Source organism: Poeciliopsis prolifica, unplaced genomic scaffold, assembly GCF_027474105.1.
Source record: "Poeciliopsis prolifica strain line A6 unplaced genomic scaffold, Auburn_PproV2 SCAFFOLD014, whole genome shotgun sequence".
NCBI classification, from domain to species: domain Eukaryota; kingdom Metazoa; phylum Chordata; class Actinopteri; order Cyprinodontiformes; family Poeciliidae; genus Poeciliopsis; species Poeciliopsis prolifica.
The window spans coordinates 8,606,103-8,627,933 of record NW_026562389.1 but is presented as its reverse complement, the minus strand read 5'-3'; the positions used below and the strand labels follow the sequence as shown (position 1 = coordinate 8,627,933).

The window sequence follows — 21,831 nt, the reverse complement described above, 5'->3', positions numbered from 1 at the left end:
AACCTCAAGGTCTTTTTTTAAAATCAGAATCCAATTACCAGTAGCTACATTTTGTTCCAAATCATAAACCTTATAATGATGTTTGACTTTCAATTTAGAATGTTAAAAAACAAATGTACAAATATGGTATTTCCATTAAATAAGAAAAGCATTTAAAAATTTAAATAATTAAAAAACACACCTTCTACAACTTCCTGTTGTCTTCTTTGTCTTTTCTGCCAGTAGTAACCTCCAGTTAGCAGTTGAGAAAAAAACACCTCACCTCAAACTTTTTATCTAATAGTTTTGAGTTTTTTCTTTTTTCAAAATTGGTGTGTTTTAATTACTAATATTTGATTTTTACAGCAGTAAAACTGTTGGATATTTCATCCATCCTTCTGTTAAAATACACAGAAAATTCAACCAATAAAACAGATTTTAAAGCAGCCAAACATTTATCTTTGAATCTTTTATTGTTCATTTAAAGCATAAAAAACATAATGTTACAGATTTTTTGGTAAAACGTAAACAACTGAACAGAAAAAATTTTCACAAAGTTTACAATAAACACATAATGACAATAATAATAATAATAATAAATAACTTCAGTGTAAATGTCTTGTGGTTTTTCTGATTATCCCAGTTTCACCAGCCTCTCACTGGCCTCCCACAGTTTTTTCGCCACACCTGCGTCTCTTGCAAATGGACACAGAGTGGCAGGATGGCAGTCGACGAAGTAACCCCCGCTGTGCTTGGCAGCTTCGTCCGACACGGCGCAGTAGATGACGGTCTGAGCTCCAATCTCACACGGCACAGAAAACATCCACATGATCACCTGCATGAACATCCGGAACAGGAAGGAGAAGTGGCACGTCCAGCCGCTCTGGACAAAACCTGGAAACAGAATGAATCAGAAAACGTATGAAACGGTTAAAAACATGATCAAAACAATCAATTCAACAACCATCTTTAAACAAAGTTCCTGCAAACAAAACGAGAAACTATTAAGGCGTATTTTTTTTTTTAAATATTCAAAAATCACAACCAAAAATGCACAAAAATAACAGCAGCTTTTATCTAAACTCAAACTTTTGGTGTAACATTGACACAAATATTAATTTGCAAAATTTGATGGAGGAACTAAGCATGTTTCCTGTTTAAGATATTAAAGTCTGGAGTTCAAGCAGACGGCAGGGTTATCACTTTTTCATTTGATTAATCTACAGACTCATTTTTTTAATTCTATTTTTTTAAACAATTTAGTATTTTCTCTTTTACGTTCCTGTATTTGACAAATACAAAATATAAGTAGTGAACATCCAGTGGTAAGGTTACACCAAACCAGACAGCATAAAATAAATATAACATTTTAGTGGGTAGATAATATTAGGGGCATTTGATCAGAGTTTGACTGGAGTTGGCATTTTATGCACACAGGTTGTTCTTTATAATGGCCTAATTCTTAGTTTACCTTTTTAGTATGTAATAAATGGCAACGTTGGCTGGATGGAAAAAACCCAACAAAAAAACAAAGTTTTGGAATAGATTTGTCAAAATTAACTAAATTGATACTAATTAACTAAATTGATACTATTTAGGGGCACCCTACTATCCAATATTATATTTGAGGAGAAGGTTCTTACCGGGGTGCACGGCATAGGAAGTGACTCCTTTTCCCTCGGTGATGCGGGCCAGTTCCTGACTGAAGTAGATGTTGGCCAGCTTGCTGCGGCAGTAGGTGAAGAAGGGCAGCAGGTTGTAGTTGAGGTCCTGGAAGTCCAGCTTCTGGTATTTGTAACTGGAGCAAGTAAGAGTTATGACCCGGCTGGGGGCGCACTCCTTCAGCCGCGGTAGAAGCAGATTGGTTAAGAGGAAGTGGCCCAGGTGGTTGACTCCAAAGCACATGCTGAAGCCGTCGTCTGTCCAGTCAAGGACACCGGGCATGCCTGAGGAAGACCCAGTAGGGAAATGCATTACATGACATGACCTGGGCGTGATAGAATCTATTTTAATCTGATGTGTTTTATATCCAGGAATTATGAACTTACCTGCGTTATTTACCAGGATGTGCAGATTCTTCTCCTTCTGCAGAAACTTCTTACAAAAGTCTCTAACGGAGCGCAGGTTGGCCAGGTCCAGCTCCATGTGGAAGACATTAAAAGATCGACTCTGAAGTCTGATGTCTCTCACGGCCTCCTCAGCCTTTTCAGGGCCTCTGCAAGCAATGATGACCCGGGCGCCTCTCATTGCCAGGGCAACAGCTGTCTCCTTGCCAGTACCAGAGTTACCTCCTACACCACGAAAAACATGCGTTATTTATCTTAGAAACTTTCAATTGATAACAAAGAGGGATCCTGTTGTTATTAGCACAATTCAATCAGCAGTAGAAATTAGTGACAACGATTTAATTGCAAGGTTTACTGCAAAAACAATGAAGATGAATAGAAGTAATGTTTATTTACCTGTAATGAGAACCGTTTTGCCATCAAGTCTTTTCAGCTCCGTGAAATATCTCCTCCTTTTCATCCATTTTAAAAGTAAAAATACACTTAAAGAGGCAATAACTGTATAGAGAAGATACATTTTTGTAGTTAGCTCGACAGTGATGCTGCTACAAATGTTAGCTTGTTAGCATGCTAACTGAATGACCGCTACCAAATATTCCGACATTCCGGATCTTTTAGCCGTAACCGGGCATAATTCGAACTAAGCTTAATACAAACAATGGTCGTGCATTTCTGTTAATCGCAATAATATAAAGGAATCAGTTTGCAATTGTTTTTTTACAACCCATTTTTGGCTTATCAAATGATGTGCTCTTAAGCTAAGGATCTCGCGAGAAGATTCAAGTATCGCGAGTCGATCATAGAAATTCCGGATCCTCTTCGAGATCCTGTCCGTTTGGCTCGACTTTTTTCTGCTCCCAAACGGATGCGACTTAGTGTAGCTTTTGTCAGACATGTTAATATTCTTCAGCCGCCTTAAAATGAATGTATCTTATTAATTCTGGTGAATAATGATTTTACAATATAGGGTACACCAAACTAACAATCTAAACAATACAATTAAAAACTGAATTCATTAAAAAGCTTTCTACTGTTTGAAAAGTAAAAGTCTAAGATTATTCTATCACAATAAAACAGGATGAGAATATTTGACGAGCGAGTGCAAGAAACAGTCAAATATATTAAATACGTCAACAATAAACAAAGACATGACATTTGCTTGTTGTTTATAAAAAGCCTAAACGTTTAACATCTACAAAACTCAATTTGACCAATAAAGTGCAAATGAGAAAGACAAAAGGACATGCTATTCAGACAAGAGGTGCTTATTGTCACAAGTCAGAAAATGACTGTAAAAAATATCTATTCATCTAAACTACAGTGAACCTGCAGTTAGAAATTCATGTATTACTCTAACGTCAATATTCAAACCAAATTTTGATTAATGTGCTTATTCAGAGCAAAACCTTTAAGCAGGTTTGATAAATCAATCACTGTAATTTTATAATTTTATGATAAACAATTAAATATGAAAGCATGAGACTTTCTTATGCTTGAGAACTTGCGTTGTTAATGTTTTGTCTATATCTGATATACACAGTAAGGGGAAAATTACCTTAAAATCAAATGGCTTGGTTTGAGAACCAGATTGGTCACAAGTGACACAAAGCTGGAATTGAAATGTAAATGATTTGCAGCTGAACTAAAGTTTGGAATGTGACTGGAATCACAGGCATGTAAATCTCTGGAAATTTAAAGAATGTGTGTCGTGTTGGCACACAAAGAGGGAGCAAATCCTGCTTAAACGCTGCTTAAAATTAACATCTGTTAAATCATTACTAAGCTATTAACTTTGACTCATGTGATCTGGATTGTTTGTTACTTTGCATGACCTTTGATACACTCTGCATCTCTGCAGGAGTCTCCGTCAAGGGTGGATTCACTCAGACATGAATGTTCACTCAGTGTTCCCAAACCAAAACATGGGCTCACACATGAGAGAGCTCCTTTCTTTCTGGATAATTCTGACTTTCTTCTCATCTAAAACTTCAGGTATGTTATGCTATTTGTGAAAACTTTTCAGAAAGTATTTCTAATTATGGATTTATTTTAAATGGAGGCAGGATTTCATGCTTTATCAAATCCGGTCTTCCTTTCCAGAAAGGTTTCTGATTTTTCGCATGTTTTAATCACGTCTAGCATGCAGCAGTATTTTGACAAACTGCTGTTCAGACGTCAACCAGTCCTTCTTCCAGGTGTCGCCTTACTCCAGCTCCATGCTGGGAGGAAGAGCGCTTAGGATCCTCGGTTTGACTCTTCCTCCTGATGGCCGACTTCTCTGCAGGTTTGAGACCATAAACACTTAAAGTCACAATTATTATTATTTGATAAGTATTCTGTTACATGTATCAGTTAAAGAATCCTGTAAAAAAAAAAAAGCCTTAAATTAAAGGAGAACATTCCAGGCAATTTGAATAAATGAAGGAGATTCCTGGAGAATATTTAAATAATTTTAAAACATTTATTTCTTAAGTGTAAAAAAACATGTATTTTGCATGCTGTATATTTAACTTTTAAACTTAATTTACTGACATCTTGTTCGTTTAAGTGATTGACTCTCATGCAAAAGCTGCATATTTTGAAGTGTTTTCTGTTTATAGACGGCAAACTGAGATGGAACAAAAAGTGTTGCAACACCAGTCAAAAGGTCAAATAAATCCAAGTTTGTCTGTCGTTGTTGCAGGTTCGAAGGTGAAATTGAACAACAGGGGATTATTGATGAAGAAGGTCATCCGTACTGCATATCTCCCCTGTTGTATGAGACGGGCTGGATATCGTTTGACGTTTCGACAGATGGTACAAATTTCAACAGATCTGGGGAATATCTGTCAGGTACAACAAAAAACCTAGGATGATTTTCTTGTTGATTTGCTTGTAGCTCTCTTTTAGATTGTGGTCTTAAGAATCAGAATGTTTTTCAAGTACTTTAAATCTCATGAAACTTTTATAGAATCTTGCAGAAATGTACTTAAATTTTTGTTTCAATGTTCCTTGCCGAGTTCAGTATATTTTGCAACACTTTGCACAGTTTTATGAATCCTTTCTTACATATTATTAATGCTGTAGATGAAAATAAGCTGTACTCTGATCCAACAATATTAGTATGTTTTCTTTTTTGAGTTTTTATTCACTGGTCACTCTGTTTCTCTGTATCAGTCCATCCCAGTAAAGCAGATCCCCTATTTGAAGTCACCCTGGTGAATTCAACACTGTGGCAGAACTATGGCACTCCGAACATGAGCGGACAGCTGAGGATGACCTGGAACAGCTCTTTAATCAAACTAGAAAGAGTCAATGTAGAGCTGTGGGGTTACAGAGAGGTCAGCAGGAGCACCGCCGGGTCGTCCTCTCTGCAGGCAGAGATTAGTTACCTGTACTCTCTCGGCAGGAATATTTCCAACACAGGTGACTTCAGCTTCGTTCCTTTACCCAAAGAACAGTTTTCGACATGGGAATTGGGAAATATTCGAATTACCGCCACTTCTAAATCAGAGGGAGAAAGGTAACCACAACACATCTCAAGCTCCTCGACAGTACGGGACTTGACAGTATGTGTCTTTGCAAATGCTGTTAAATTTCACATATGTGTTTCTCCATGCTTTTTACAAGGGTGAGGTGGAAAAGGCATTTAAATTAATTACTGATTATTTACTGGAATAGGAAAATACTATGTTAACTATGTTTTTTTTACAAAATTAGTTTATTGGTAGCATTGCTCTAAATATGTTATAATTTGGTCTTTGTATAATGTTACACATTTTACAATGTTTATACGCTTAGATTGCTTGGAGTTTCTAAAAGTGTCGTCTATAAAAGGAGAACAAATTGAAATAGATTTTAGTCACATTGGTTATAAAAGTGTTTTTAGGGGTTTTAGTAACTTTTTTGTTTGTGAGTTTGTTGACAACAATTATTTGGGATTAAAGTAATTTTGACAAATGAACTCAAATTGAAGTTTCAATCTTCTACATTTTTCAGTGTGAAAGTATGCTATGAAATAAATAAAATATCAATGAATTATTTAAAGGGTTTTTTTGTTTATCAGTGGTGCCACCATATTTACTGGTGTTGGTTTAAAACCAACACATCTAGTGAAAATCTAGTGAACCTTACTTTGCACTGAAATAAGAAAACAGATGTTCCAACTTACAAAAATTGAATTCATTTGTTACAAGTATTCAAATTAATCCAATTAAACATACTAAGTTTATAAAGTTGTCATGTTAAACAAATGTAAATAAAGTAAGCTTGATAAACTGTTTTAAAGTTTGAGCTGCATTCTCTTTTATTTATTTTTTTTCCTTCGTGAATTACAGCTTGCACAACTAAATTAGTAAATATTAGTACATGCATTGCATAAATTCAGGAGATGTTTACAGCAATTACCAATATTTCTCCACATGATCTAATATTTTATGGGATTATTATGAAATATGCCACCATTTACTGGTTCCATTGTTTAATATTTTTGTGTTTTTGTTAGTTTTAAGTGCCGACAATGTCACACATTCTCACATCATCATTAATACAATGTGTTTTTTCATCTGATAAAATACAAAAATGTATCCAATTAATGTCTGGCTTTAAACTAAATGTTTAAATCACAGTTTGAACTGATATTTCTTCTCAGGAACGTCCAGTCCCTGTGGAGTGGGGGCCATGTTCTGGCCTGGCACCTGGAGCAGTCCTTCAGAGACGATTCGTCAGCCTGGGCTCAGAGGAAATGTCTGCAGTGGGACGACCTGGAGAGGAAGCTGCCTGACTTCCTGGATGAGCTCATCGACTGTCCCTGTTCGCTGGCTCAGGCCCGCGCAGACACAGGAAGGTTTCATGTGAGTCTATGCACAACAGTGTATGGAAGAGGAAAAGAAAACTTTTTTTCTCACAATTCAGTCTAAAATCTTCAAATTTTGTCTGTAATTTTTCCATGATTTCTGTTTTTAGTCTAAGAATTTTGATGTCAATTTCAGAATTTTTTGTTTTTTCTCAAAATTGAGACTTTTTTCTTCTGAATTTTGACCTCAATCTTTTGAGATAAAAGTCAGTTTTTGTCAGAAAATGTCAGATTTCCCCCCCTGGAGTCCTAATCCTCTTCCATAGCAATAAAATTTCATCATTTCGTCTAATCACTTGCGACACAAAAACATTTAGCTACATTTTACTTATCTTGATCATTTTGTTTTGAAAACATGAAGAAGTTCATGTTATTTTTTATAATTTCAATGTTTTTTTTAAATGTCAGACTGATTACAGCTGTAACATTGAGACGGGCAGTGTGTGCACGTACCACCCTGGCAGTGTCCACTGTGTCAGAGCCGTTCAGGCCAGGTAGGAAACGCAAAAAAGAAAAAACAAGAAAGAACCTTTAAATCTGAGAAACTCTGATGTCTCCTTCTTAAATTTGCAGTTCAAGTCATGGGTCAGGGCAGCAGTGTTGCTATGACTCCACAGGTGGCCTGGTCCTGACCGGGGACTCGGTTGGCGGCAGCACCCCGGACCGGGCTCACGACTGGGGCTCACCGCCGTACAGGGAGCCCCCTCGGGTTCCTGGGTTCTCCCACTGGCTTTACGACGTGACCAGCTTCTGCTACTGCTGCCTGTGGAGCGACCTCTGCCATGTCTACCTGAACCATCGGCCTTCCAGTGGATGTCGCAGATACCAGCCACCCAGAGCAGGTTGAACCTTCAGTATATAATTATATTTGTGCCACATTGTCTCTATAAGTTTATCAGTGTTGACTCCTTGTTATCTTGCAGGTGTTGTTTTCGGAAATCTACATTTTATAACGTTCGATGGCCTCGGCTACACCTTCTGCGGCAGAGGAGAATATTACCTGTTGCTGTCAACAGACAAAAACCTGAGTGTTCAGGCCAGAACAGAACAGCTGAAACTTAAGAACGGTAAGTCTACGTTTAATGCAAAACCTCTGTTTGTACCTCTATTTCATCCCAGTAGTTTCACTATACCTTTATAAACTTTAGCTTTCTCTGGATGTGAATTATACTGTTAATCCTGGAGGTAGATTATTGGTTTCCAGAATATTTCTCTATGACTTGTGTCTACTTCTGTTAGCACCCTGCTTAACAGAAACTTCATGGGACTCTTTCTGAGAAAAGAAGGTGAAGTGACATTAATTGATTGTAGATGATCAGAATTACTTAATATTATTCCCTTTATTATTTAAAATTGCCTAGATCCAAGCATCAGTAAATTATGGTTTAATTCAAGATCAAAAAGGATGTCTGTGTTTACCAATAAGGGACTTTAGTCAAAGCTACCCAGCTGTCATCAGTGGCCATGAAGGAGAACTCCTCTGATGTCATCGAGGTACGAACTGCTGGCGACCATCTTCAAGTGCTGAGGAACCAGAAGATTCTGTCTTTTACTGAGCAAAGGTGGATGGATCTGCAAGGTGGGCTGCTTAAAATGTATTTTGACCTCTAGGAAGATATTGCACTGATAGCATCTACTTTCTAAAGCATAAAGCCTTGTGCTTTAGGAATAAGACTTACAATTTTGATAAGTGGCAAAGATTAATTGGATTTTTGTTTTTGATTTTCTTACCCCGACCATGAACTCTCCGAGAGATGTAGATCCTATTTCTTGCCAGCAGATGGCAATATTTCACTCTGGTTTGTTCAAGTGTGGCGCTGCAGCCTGAATATTTACCTGCTCTGTTGTTATAAAGTTGGCCTAAATTTAGAAACCTCATAAAGATATGTTTTCTAAATTATATAAAAATAGAACCTGTAATGTCAAATTGTCTTCTGTTTTCAGTCTTGTGCTTGATAAATATTACTTAAATATATTTGTGTGTGAAGCAATTTCTGCTTCAAATTCAGCTGTCAGTGATGGATTTTGAAGTCTGACAAGAATGTAAATGTGTCTGCAAATCTTTCTTACTGTAGCCTGATCAATACTGTTGATCTATGCTGTTCATGAGCAAACATGCTGTAAATTTAAGTCATTACAGGTGTTTAGTTTGTATATTTAAGATACTAATTCAGTAATTATGTATCCAGATTTTAATCAAAGTCTTATTTTGTTTCAGGTGTTTTTGTATTTGTCCCCAGTCCTCAGAATGTGACGGTAATCTTTTCCTCTGGTGCTGCTGTGGAGCTCCGTCTGCATGAAGCCACCATGATGGCAACCGTCCTGCTTCCTGTGGAGTTTTCCAACCTCACCCTGGGTCTCCTTGGTTGGATGAACTCAGATCCATCCGATGACTTAATGACCCGGCCTGGAGAGGTCATATCATCCAACGCCACGCTGGAGGAAATCTTTACCTTCGGAGCTGGATGTGAGTGTTAGGTGAACTCAGTAATCAGACTGAACACAAATATTCATCTCTGTAAAGTCACATGGAAACTAAAAAATAGGAATTTCAAATAATGGAGCTGTTTTGTTAAATGAGTTTAATGTTGAATTACATTGGGTATTGTGACAGGAGAACAGGATCCAAAAGTGTCTGTTATGGATGAGGTAACCAAAACATGTCATTTGGTTACAGCATAAGTCAGCTTAAGTCAGAAAAATAGGTAAACTTGCCTTTATCTACGGGACATTAAGACATTTAAAACTCTAAAGCAAGATTTCATGAAGAAAGGAGAAAAACAAAATCCTCCTTTTTACTTTTCAGTTATTCTACAATGAAGCATTAATTTATTTTCAGGACTTTTACACATCTTTACCAAAGCGATCAATGAAAGACTCAAGCAAATGTTGCTAATCTTTTCAGATTATGACCGGTTTCAGTTACATTGCCTTTGCTTAACCTCGACCCAACATAATAATCAACCACAGTAATTCTATTTTCCTAACTAATTACTATTATTTGTTTATGCTGCAAAGGCATGGTGTCATTTAAGATAAACAGTGATTCAGTTCACCCTACTTACTCCCAATACTTTAACTGTGAAGTTGTACGTTCATGTTTTTCCTCAGGAGTTGGTTATAGTCTAAAACCCATAATTTGTTTCAGTAACCAAAACTCCCAAACAACCTCACTGATATTGTTCATTTTTTCCTCCAGGGAACATATCAAACATGTCTTCCCTTTTCACCTATGACTCCCACTACCTTTTGGATTCATACTTTTTTCCATTAAGCCACGACCCTGCTTTTGTTCCGTCCTTTTCTCTGCCTCTGAAACCTGATGACCCCTTGGCAGGAGACATGTTGTCGATGTGTTTGGGAGAAGGGGCGCAGTTCTGTATACATGATACCCTTATCTCTCGGAGCCTGGCGGTGGGAAACGCCACACTCAGGGCCCATCAACATCATCAGGCCTTAATGGAAGCCCTGAAGCCAGGTACCACATGTCACAAGATCATTGTCTGTCTATCTTTAATTTCCTTCAGCTCATGGGCAAAAGCAAGAGAAAAACAGTTGTTTTTATTTTATTTCTTACTCAATTGGTCAAATATTGCTTGTCAGTAATAATGTTTTTCTTTTCCTTGTTGGTAAAAGATAAATAGCAATTTTTGAAATGACGTTGCTCGCTTTTGTGAGGTGAACACAGTCATTGTCACTATAGAAAAGAAGAATCAGTTCTTCAAATATTCACTTCTTGTCACTGGCTGATGACTTCTTGACATATTGTTGCTCCTTAGTGGTATCATGTGGCTGGCTTCCCACACCCACGAATGGGAAGAAGAATGGAACAAATTACCTGCAGGGGAAAACCCTGGGCTTCACCTGCAATGATGGCTACATACTGTACAGGTCAACAGAGCGCACCTGTCTGGAGGAGGGGACATGGACAGGGGAGCAGCCCTACTGTATTTCAGGTAAATTTGGGTAAAAACCCTGATTTGAGACCAACTTTTTAATACAGTGGCTGTAGTCAAGAACCACATTAGAAGTCAGATCATTTTTAAACTAAATTTAAATACTACAGCTTTACTGATGCACTCATTTATTATCTCAGTTTTTCCCTGTGGAGTTCCACAGGGCTCCATTCTTGGTCAACTTTTCTTCTCTTAATTATCTTCCATAGTTAAGCATGCAATGTCATTTCACTGCTGTGTGGACAATTGTGAATTTTTTAAAATCTTAATAGGAATGTCCTTAGCCTTGGATAGCGTTGAATTATCTCAAACAAAAATAACCTTGTTTACTCTTGAGCCTCTGGACGCTTTCAAAATGTCTTTAGCAAAAGCTGAGACTTTATCATTTGAAAACGCATCTTGATTTGAAAAACTAAAACTAAAACTGAACATATTTTCCAAAACTAACTTTTCCAACTGAGGGTTTATGGCTAAACTGAAGATTTTTGTTATTTTTGCCAGACTCTGAAAGACCTCCGTCTCATCAAGACTAAACTTTTACAACAGTCTCTCCTTTTACAATGAGTAGAGGTTTCTTGTCTGAAGTTGTGCTGCAGCATTTTGAACCAATTAGAGACAGACACACATCAACATGACCACACCACACCTGGCAAATAAGCCAGCAGTGGCCAAACTTTTTTATCTGCTACGCAATAAATTTCGCATGCAATGTTTTTTTAATAAAGCAAAGTGGGAAAAATGTTTGTCATCTTTTTGTCAGTCTTTTTTTTTTGTTCAATAAAATGTTTTGATCTATTCCCAGCAAAAAGACAGACAACTTCATTCAGAAAACCTTTTAATGCTCTGGTGATTTTTGTTTGTTTTTTGAGTAAAAAGTCAGTGGATGTTTATAGCTGTTCTTACTATGACAATAAAATTAAAAGAAAATACATTGTGCCTAATATTTTCCATTAAAGTATTAAATTTGTTATTGGAATACTCTACCTTAAAAAAAAGACAAAATTACCCACCCTTCTTCTTCTTGAACTGCAGTCGGGGCCACATGAAATTGTTCCAGGGCCTCAAATTGCCCCCGAGCCACACTTTGGAAACCCCTGAACTAAACGACATGCTTTGGAGCTTGGATTGCCTCTGTGTTGGTGAATTGGAAACATCTGGGTTCCTGAACTGGTTTTTCAGTCCTCAAACTCTCGGAGCGCTGGTGCAGTTTTTCAATCTGGCCAGCAGATGACAGTATTTCTCAGATTCGTTTGTTTTTTATTTGTGTCTGTTTTTATTCCAAGTTATATTTTTTGTATTTTATGTTGGATAAAACTCTGAAAACTTGAAATTAATTACATTTGATTCCCATCTGAGTTGGACTCATTCATCTAATTACTACGTTCATGAAGCTCTTCACCAATAAATATTCATCTTGGTTTAACTGCATGCATCTATGCCAAGGGAGTTGCGTGATTTAAAAAATTCTCCAGGGATAATTGAGTTTACTCCCATTAACAGACAATGGCAGACGTTTTTAGCTACAGTATGTGACGATGATTGCTCTCGCTCTATGGCTCTCATTACACAAATCGGAGCAAACGACTGTCAACATGGCCTGAGGAGCTCAGTGGCAGGTGTTGCGGGAGCTGTTTCCTTTTCCTCCACCGTGCAGATGTGACCTCCAGCCAAGTAAACAACGCTAAATACAGACTGAGCAGCAGCAGCCCTCCTTCTCCTTCCCTCATATGAATCACTGCGGCACGATGTGTAGGCTCAAAAGAAGTCGTAATTAAGTTGAAAAGGACGTGCCATTGAACAATAAATACCACCACTTCCAGTTTGACTCCTTCTCAGTCACTTTAATGAGCCGCTGCTGCCTGTCAGAAGAGTTGACAGTGAGTCCAAAAAGGGTTGTGGAAATTCACAATTCCCAGAAGACGGCTTGGTTTGGAGAAGTTAAATTAATTCACTTTTATAGTCAACATTGTGAACTAAATTCACAGCCTCTACTTGAACTTAGGGTTTCTTTTCTCTTATAATGTTTCAATGAAATGAAGTTTAAAAACTACGTAGATTATGACATCATGCTCCAGTCAGCATATCAATTAGCCTATATAATTGCACAGCATTTTCAACCTTGTCATTGCAGCTTATTGATTATATGCATTTGTTCACTCCTGTTATCAGTGATCACTGTAATCAGTGTTCTCAATAAATCTTCGCCCATCCAGAAAGTTAATCTGAAATTATGAATGAAACCTTTACTTCGGTTTTTACAGCATTTCGAAGAGAAACTCTCCAATGGAATCCTGTTTGCATTTAAGTCGGTATTGCCACACATCAACTCAGAAAACTGTGACAATATCCATTAAAGTTTATACTCCTTTTTGTCGATCTGTTTTCACTATAGTTGAATTGGAAGGAAAACAGACAACTGGGCACAATGTATGAGTTTTGATTTTTGCAGCAAAATCCTTAAAAGTGGGCAAAAAGGCTCTTGCAAAAGTATTAATGGATTCTGAAGTTTTACTGAAAAAGAAGAAAAAGTAATGTTTTAACCTTTTTTGGATTAGAGGCACACATTTCAAAATTTTTTATGTAGCTGTCATGTGATGGGACAATGAAGGTGGAAGCACATTTATATATATTTATAAAAATTGTATTTGACTAAAACTTAAACAGCTTGGTTTGTGTCTTTATGTCAATGCAGAACTACCTTACATTTTCTTTTGAAGTTTAGCTCAACTATCTATGTTCATTTTCAAATTGTTTAAGTGTAAACTTCTAGTTTCAGCTGCATATATATATATATATATATATATATATATATATATATATATATATATATACATATATAGAAATAAAATGGTCTGCCAGTCGGGTACAAATGGTTCAAAACAAACCCTCTGTGTATTTTTAATAAGTGCTTCCAGTGATGAATCACTGAACTTTTATGTAAAGAAGCTTTGTTTGAAATACCAACCAAGGACATCAAGTGACTCTAAAACCTGTCATGTTACTTGAGTAATTTTGCGTGTCGGTAAAATGAAAGTCTCTGCTTCAGAAAATTAATTAAACTTTTGTTTTTGTTTATTAATTTTCTTGATTTTCCACGGCTCCTGCTGCAGGTTAGAGTTTTATTGATGCGTCTGTGACATGTCTGAGAATGAACCCCGTCTAAATGAGTGAGGCCAGGTGCAGGTGCAGAGCCTTGTTTTTGTTGACTTTGTGTTGTTCTCTTTTTTCCAGTTGGAGTTGAGTTTGTTTAAGCGCTTTATGAAGAGCGTTGTTTGACTGATGTCTCCACTTAACCTGTTTCAAATTCCAAGGATAGTTGCATTAATGAAAATAAGTCATGCAGGGTGAGATCCACCTCGGGTGTAGCTCTTAGTACAGATGCACTGTTACTGTAAAATCAGCTTTACTTCTCATCTCCTGGGGAGCCTGGGAGGAGCACAAATATGCAAGTCTTTCAAATTTCCTGGAAGATAAACGCTGGAAATTATCATTATCATTACTTGCAGTTTCATATCGACAGTTTGGAATCATGTCTCATGCACATTGTTTTCTTTTGTTCATTCTCCTATTAAGTATATTCCTGTTTGTGCTATCTCAGACCACGAGCAATAAGATTAGTAGCAATAACTGTGCAGATACTGGTGAAGCTAATGAGCAGGGGCCTCATGCATAAAAGAGTGCGAAGTTTTCACTCTAAAACTTGGCGTAGGCAAAAATTTAGAAAAGTGCGGCACACAGAAAATTCGGATGCATAAAGCTGTGCGCACACACACGGCGGCGCACCTTTCCTTTATAAATCCCAATTTCTGGGAAATTGAGCGTAGCTGCTGGTTCGCCCTGTTGCCACCCATCATTACATAAAGGTTTTCACATCCTTTCATTTTCTATTTCTTTATTTTGTGTGAGTGTTATGTTATTGTCTGAGGAAAAATGCGGTTCAGTTTCATCAATAAAATATTAGAATTGTGAAAAAACATCGGGTTTGAAACTTCTTGGTCTAAATCACATTGAACGTAATCAGATGTCAGTGAATTTAGGTGAGTTTTGACGATTCATAGTTTATTGTCCACAGAAAAAGTTTGCGTGGCTGCCGCACATTTTCACGCCAGCAAAAAAGTGTGCGTCTATTTCTGCAAACTTTGACGCAAAGTTCATTTTTATAGATTATAAATTATGCATATACTTGTGCGTAAAATATGGCGCCGCACGCACACTTTATGCATGAGGCCCCAGATGTTTTTGGATCTTCCAGAGAATAAATTGTTGTGGTACAGCTGAGGATTGTCCATGGACAAGATCAACCTTGTCTGCAGTCAGAAAGTCAGGCCCCAGACAGGAATGTTTCCAGAGTTTAGTACCATAACATGTACAAGCAAAAGTTGGGAATCAATTGCAAATGTTTGATCTATTGCACCTATCGACAACAATATGAATACCTGAGTATGATTTAATTCCATATGTAGATTTTCTGAATGCTGTTTGTGTTCCTGACACCATGATATGAGACTGAAACGTAGATATTTCAGTTTTAACCTGCATAATGTGATCAGAGATGTATCAGGGGAATAATGGGGTAACTTTGAGCGTAGCCAGGTGGAGAAAGCCGGATGTTGAGATGGTGTCAGTTCTCCACATGCAGAAAGTCCATGAATATCTGGTGGATCTTGTAAGATTTGTACCAAAATCTTCAGGAATCACCAGATTGGTCAAAATTGCTATATTTATTGATATCTGATTGTTGTTTTTCATATTCCCAACTGAATTTTTATTGTGATGTAAATCAATTTTCACACTCTTTAAATGAAAACAAAAAGGAGCAGATCTAGTAATAAATGTTATTAGCAATCATATTCTAATCTATGTCCTGAATGGGTCAGTAATTCATATGCACTATCTATAAGTCACAATAATGATGAAAATCAGTGATGACTGGTTATTTTATTTTATTAACATCAGGACATAGTATTTAGCCACGATTCTTTGCTAAAATGTACCATTTTTAATACTGAGCACTGTGTGTTATGTTTTATTAAAGTCTACTTGCTGGATTTGTTTGTGATGTGGGAAAATGGGCAAACTCTGGTTCAAACAGTTTCAGGCAGTACATACGGTTACTTGGAAGTAAAGTGCGATCCGACTTGCTTCTTGGCAACTTTTCTGAGTGCAAAAGAAAAAAACATTTGTAATCTTAGCTAGCTAACTGGTCTGGGCAGAGAGGGCGGTGTCTGACAGAAAGACTGTTTGGTGTAATTATTAGCTTAATTCCTGCGGTGCATTGAGTAATCACTCAGTCAGCATTAAAGTTCACAGTGTAACAATAATAGCTTCGTTTAGTCCTGCATTCTTGAAAAGGGAAGGTTTATCAAGGAAAGATAAATACACCATACTGGCTTTCACAACTATTGCCTTTTAACACATAAAATTAAGTTCAAGTTTTTTTATTTCAGCAGCATAATCTCACATAGAACAGTTTCAAGAAATCAACCTTGCAGTTGGTATGGTTTAAAATTAGAAAAAGAAATCCATCTTAAAGAAGCAATTGCTTTCAGCAAAATTTTTGATGCAACAAATATTACATACTACAATAATTTTACAAATAAATAAAAAAATATAGAAATACACATTTTAAAAATGGCAAGTGGCAAAGTAGATGAGATTATTGTTCATTTCCTGATCACTTAGCTGCAAAATGGGAACGACAAGACAACATGCAATAATCAAACTATTGCTGGGCTGTTGTTGACTTGGCAGCACTTGCAATCCTTCTCTCATCACAGAATGATTAACCTCTGTTAGACTTACTAATTAATTTACATGAGGGATTTTACTCTGCAGCCATTACTCAGCATCCCGTTTCCTGTAAATCTCCAGTAGGTGCTTTCCTGGTGACCTTTTAAGTTTTTTAAAAATTCAATTTATTTGTTTTTCAGTCATGCAGGATGAACAACAGTTACTAATATCAACGTTTTCTTTTTGCAGATGATAAACTGGGATTCTTTCTTGGGGCTTTTGGATCCTTCTCAGCACTGGTCACCATGGTAATAGCAATAAAATTACACAACAGAAAGCAAACCAGGTAAGTTTTAAACCATTTTTTCCTAAAATAAATAGACAATAATCTTGCTCTAAAATGTAGCATTACAAACAATATATATAAATGTTACTCAGTAATATGCACAAGTCAATATGCAACTTTGGGTTTGGGATTCTTGACTTTTTTTGTCTAATCACTGCACAAGAAAGGCCACTAAAATCTAAACTTTGATTAGAGACTTAGGTTTGTTTTATGGTTTATTTTAAAGTTTTACTTAAGAACACTGCTGCAAAAAGACGTTCTTTCACTTTTTGATACTTTTCAGATGAGCAAACGTTCAACAATTCAAGACAACAATAATCTCTAACAAAGGAAATAAAATTTCTGCTTTTGCTATTAAAACAAAAACCACAGAAAGGGATACAAATGAATTTTTACTAGTTATATCCATCTGAGATGGATAATTAATGAGACAAAAAAAGCAACTCTGGGTTTTGCTGCCCTCATTTTAAGGTTAGAGTCCATGATTTAACAATAGGAAAAATTCTTGGCATCTAAGGAGTAGCTCCAGAGTGAAAACCACGGCTAACTAAAGAGAACACAAAGGTTTTATAACCCTCAGGGTTTTGGGACACAACACTGGAAAAGTGGAATCCAACAAACTAATCACAAAGATAAAGAAAGTAGCACAAATATAGCAACCCCAAAACAATGATAAACAAAAAAATCTGGCAATATCTAATAGAACAAAAAGAAACATCAAAACCAGACGCAATTAGTTCTGAAATTAATCATTATGATCTCAATCTTAGCCCTGCAAAATTAGCAAAAGCCACTGCATTGAGTTCATGTTGGCTTATTGTCATTCTTGGTTTGGTTAGATTAAAAAAAAACAAACAAAAAAACCCCCACAAAAAAAATCCACTTTCAGGTGACTTTTAATTATTTGTGTCTCTCTCTATATATGAACCATCACTGCATAGTTTCACAACTTTAACGAGCTGTACAGTCCCTAAGGATGGCGTGTTTCAGCTATAGACTGCCATATATCTTTCATTCGGCTGTATACGTTCAAAGTGAGAGCGGCTTGTTATCTTATGAAAACTGGTACATAGCGAGACGTCTTCCTACCCTCCCATTCCGCTCCAGCACACCTTTTTGCTGTGCAAGCAGAGACGTACAAAGACAATGATGAGCCCCACCTGCTCATTTCATATCCAACAAATTGGGCCTTCTTAAATGTTGCTCGTAAATTTCCTTTCTGATCTGATCAAACCAGATAGCCTGTGGGATTGTATTCATGACTGCAGTCCAGAGGAGCAAGAGGCCAACAGTACTGGTAGCTCCTGGGCAGATACAAACAAATTAAAGGCTTGTTTTATGGGCTCACTGACTTCATTTGGGCTTTCCCTCTTTATAACTCCAGCAGGAGAGAAGAAAAAAAAAAAACGACGCATGTTCAAAGTCAGGAGGCCTCCTCACACTGTCAGCAGCTCTTGAAGTGGGCGCTCAATTGAAACTGCTTTGTTTTTGGGGTCATGGGGGCGAAAAGCAAACCCACCTGCCCCCTTCTTGATGCCTGGATCACAGGAGGCCAGGTGTACGGAGAGAAGTGTCTGAAACCTTGGAGATGCTCAGGCTTGCATCAGAGTCCCAACACACTCTTGGCCAGAAAACGCTACACCTACAGTTGTCAAAATGTGACCAGAGACATCTGATATGCTCTCTGAGTGAGCGGTTAGCTGACATGCATGAGCTCTTCAAACAAGTGCAGACAGATTGACTTCTCTGCAACAACAGAAGCAGAGCAGGATGTAAGTAGCAGGGGGTCTTACTGTATTTCAGATCTTGTCTGGGTTGCGTGTCTGGAGGAAAGCTGCACTGATACTTCACAACTATGTGTGTGTGTGTGTGTGTGTGTGTGTGTGGGTGTGTGGGTGTGTGTGTGTGTATGTGTGTGTGTGTGTGTGTGCCAAACAGGTAGACAGTGAAGGCCTCCTGTCCACGTGCTCCTTGTGTCTCAGGCTTCCAGGGGTACTTTCCTCGTCTAGGGTTACTTAGCAGGTTTTAACAGGCGGAGTGGCAGCTCACCACAGGAGGATAAAAGTCACTGCACCATGAAGTGATACTGTGGGTTTTTTGTGTGTGTGTGACTCTTCCATCATGTCTCCTCCTATTTAGCTTAATGACACATCAAAAGGTTGATGGAGGGGGCTTTGTGTGTTTGTGGAAAAGGGTTCAGAATGAATCGAAAGAGTGAGGGCAGCAGCAGATTTGGAGTGAGTCTGTCTCCCTCCCATTTAATCCACGTATTTACATGGAGCTCTGGGAGCTGTCTGCCAGACTTTCATCATGCATTAGATTAATTGTTTTTGATCTCCAAGCATAGAAATGTTTTCTTAAAATTTCAATATCTCCAGTGTGGCTCCAAAGAAAATGATGGCAAAAAGCGTCGGGAAGAGCTGACAAGTTTTTTTTAGATTCTTCCTCGGTTTTTTCACAAAAAATGTGTAAAATAGGCAGAATTATGTGTTTTCCAGCCACATAGTGTCATTTTATGGAACGATTAAGTAACTGTATTGTCTTCCGATGTTATAAAAATACTATATTTTTAAAAAATTGGACTTCATAATTTAATATCTTAAAATTGGGCCTCTGTCACTTTCTTCAGGAAGTCATCGCAACATTGTTCCTCTATTAACCCTTTAACAATGTTTTTACCAGGGATGCACTGAGAAGTATCTTGTATAATGAGATGTTTGCTAATTGTTTCTCGCTAGTTTAAAGGGTCTGAGTGGGAGAGTCATGGGGGAGGCTGCTCTGTGTGGCATAAGCTCCAAATAGGTAGCGTTTTACACAGCTGAATGAAAAAATGCATGAAAAAAACCAAAGCAACACTTCAGGCTTGTTTTTGATGAGGGAATAACATTTTAATAGGATTTAAAGGTAAAAAAGCAGATTTTAAATAATATTGCCCTTTTAAAGGGAAGCTAACACTCCAGCAGGTCTTTTTGTAAAAATTCAAATGTGTAGATTTAGTCAAACTGCACCAATCATTACAAGTTCAAGAGTTTTTCAAAAGTGCATCCACCTTTTGAATCTTTTCATTCTGAATATGACATATCTTATACAAGTCAACTGAAAAACACAAGAGGAAAAAAATATAACAAAGCTGCAACAGCCTATCAGTGTGAACAGTCTTAAGCTGTGGCTCTAGATTTAACTTGTTTGTAAGATGTCTAATTCTGTCATGTTTCTGTTTGCATATTCAGAGAGAGAAAGCAGGAACTTCTTGAGATGGTGACCCAAGCGCAGACTTGATTAACCTTCAAAGTCCTCTTGGATTATGGCGGATCGTTCTGTTTTGAACTCAGCAGTTGGAACTAACATGAAACTCATTTGCCCATTTGGATGTTGCTGTTTTTTTGTTCTTTTGACCCATTGATGTTATCAGAAAAGCCTGAGGCATAAACTTTCAGGCATGGTGCTTGGCCTGATGTTTTCTCCCATGTTTAGTCTGGAGAAACTCCAGGTTGAGGCAAATGGTGCGTGGAGTGACAACTGTGGCAACCAAAGTGAGGAGAAAAACAACAAAAGAAAAAAGTTTTCATATCACAGATTTGCATAGCCAAACGGTTGATTTTGTCAAGAAAGAAAGTTGTATAAATACTACACGGCGATATCATCTTCACCATCAACACTCCTTTCTCCCTGCTGGTTTAAAATGGGACCAGATGTGTTCTTGCTCATGTCAACTGTGAAGCGAACCCGATCATTTTTCGGTTGAACAACTTTGAACTCGTACGCAGGGTTTGTGTGGCCTCAAATGCTTCAGTCAAACGAAGAGTTTTGCTGAGTGACTGAGGGAGGGAGAAAAATAAAATCTCTCCCAGTGTTACATAAAGGTCAGCCTATTACACCGTATCGACACTTTGTTTGTGAATCTTTGTTCTGTTTCATATTTGCATGAAAATAATGATGGAGCGAAAGTTTCTTTAAACACTTGAAAACAGCAAGGCAATAAATAATACTGTGTTTGACATGTGGTATGTACACTGTGTGTGGGTGCACACTACTGTTTAGAGCTCATGGAGGGATAAAGGAATCATCCCTCTACAAGCCTGCAGGCACGCACGGTCGGGTACAGCAGCACGCCCCGTCAGGAAGACAGTCATATCACTTTACCTCTCCGTCCCATCTCCTACTTTGAACAAAACAAGATACTCAAAGTGCAGTCAAAGGAAACAGTGACAGGGTCCCTTGTGGCTGAGCCCTGGCAGTGATAGGTGGGGGTCCAGCTTAGAGTTCAAGTCAAAAACTAATTGAAATAACCTGGCCTGCTGCATTTTGAAGTTTTTTTTTTTTTGCAACATGTGAGCTCTGTTTCTCTTTCGTGAGCCAACTACCTGTTGTTAACCTTAAAGATGACAATGAAACTTGAAGGCGACACCTTTTCTGCTTGTTGATGTTTTTCCATTGCAAACAAGAAAATAAAGAAGAAACTTTAAAAAGAATGTCAGAGCAAGCAGCTTGAAGCCAGATTGCATACTAAACATAACTTTTTTTTTAAACTAAATAATACTCTTTAAATGAATCCAGATTACAATATTATTTGCTTCACAGTCACATCAGTCACTAGGCATTATTTCTTAAATCAATAGCAGTAGGGACGAAGTGTTTTAGGAGGTGAGAGATAAACAATGTGGAAGGCTTTTTTTCCCACTTGTCCATTTGATATGACAGATGTGTCCTGCAGATGTGAGGCAATATCAGAGCGGCGTGATATTTCTTGTCAAAATGAAGTTTGTGAACGAAAGCGATATCAAGTTACTGTCAGCATACCACTCCATCTAGTAAAAAGACTATCATTGTGAGCATGAAGGGAAACTCTTTGTACACTCCCAAATACTATCTGAAGATTTTAAAGTATTTCAGTTTTCTGTCAGTAGATTTTAGTGCAAA

At 37.5% G+C, this 21,831-nt stretch overlaps 2 protein-coding genes across 2 annotated transcripts; one reads left to right on the top strand and one right to left on the bottom strand.

The window, feature by feature from the left end:
• Positions 1–444: 444 nt before the first annotated feature.
• On the bottom strand, positions 445–2,851 carry si:dkey-174n20.1 (uncharacterized protein LOC796174 homolog). Its single transcript, XM_055039027.1, has 4 exons — positions 2,442–2,851; positions 2,028–2,270; positions 1,623–1,925; positions 445–873 (listed from the first exon to the last, which is right to left on the bottom strand). Exons 1-4 carry the CDS (start codon positions 2,560–2,562, stop codon positions 614–616), a joined length of 927 nt encoding a protein of 308 aa, XP_054895002.1. The 5' UTR covers positions 2,563–2,851; the 3' UTR covers positions 445–613.
• A 1,045-nt stretch (positions 2,852–3,896) lies between these two features.
• Positions 3,897–20,909, top strand: susd2 (sushi domain containing 2). The gene is made up of 14 exons (XM_055040020.1): positions 3,897–4,037; positions 4,185–4,329; positions 4,729–4,877; positions 5,202–5,547; positions 6,676–6,877; positions 7,288–7,373; positions 7,453–7,721; positions 7,803–7,946; positions 8,306–8,458; positions 9,098–9,346; positions 10,079–10,357; positions 10,659–10,835; positions 16,815–16,911; positions 20,142–20,909. Exons 1-14 carry the CDS (start codon positions 3,935–3,937, stop codon positions 20,188–20,190), a joined length of 2,448 nt encoding a protein of 815 aa, XP_054895995.1. The 5' UTR covers positions 3,897–3,934; the 3' UTR covers positions 20,191–20,909.
• Positions 20,910–21,831: the final 922 nt, after the last annotated feature.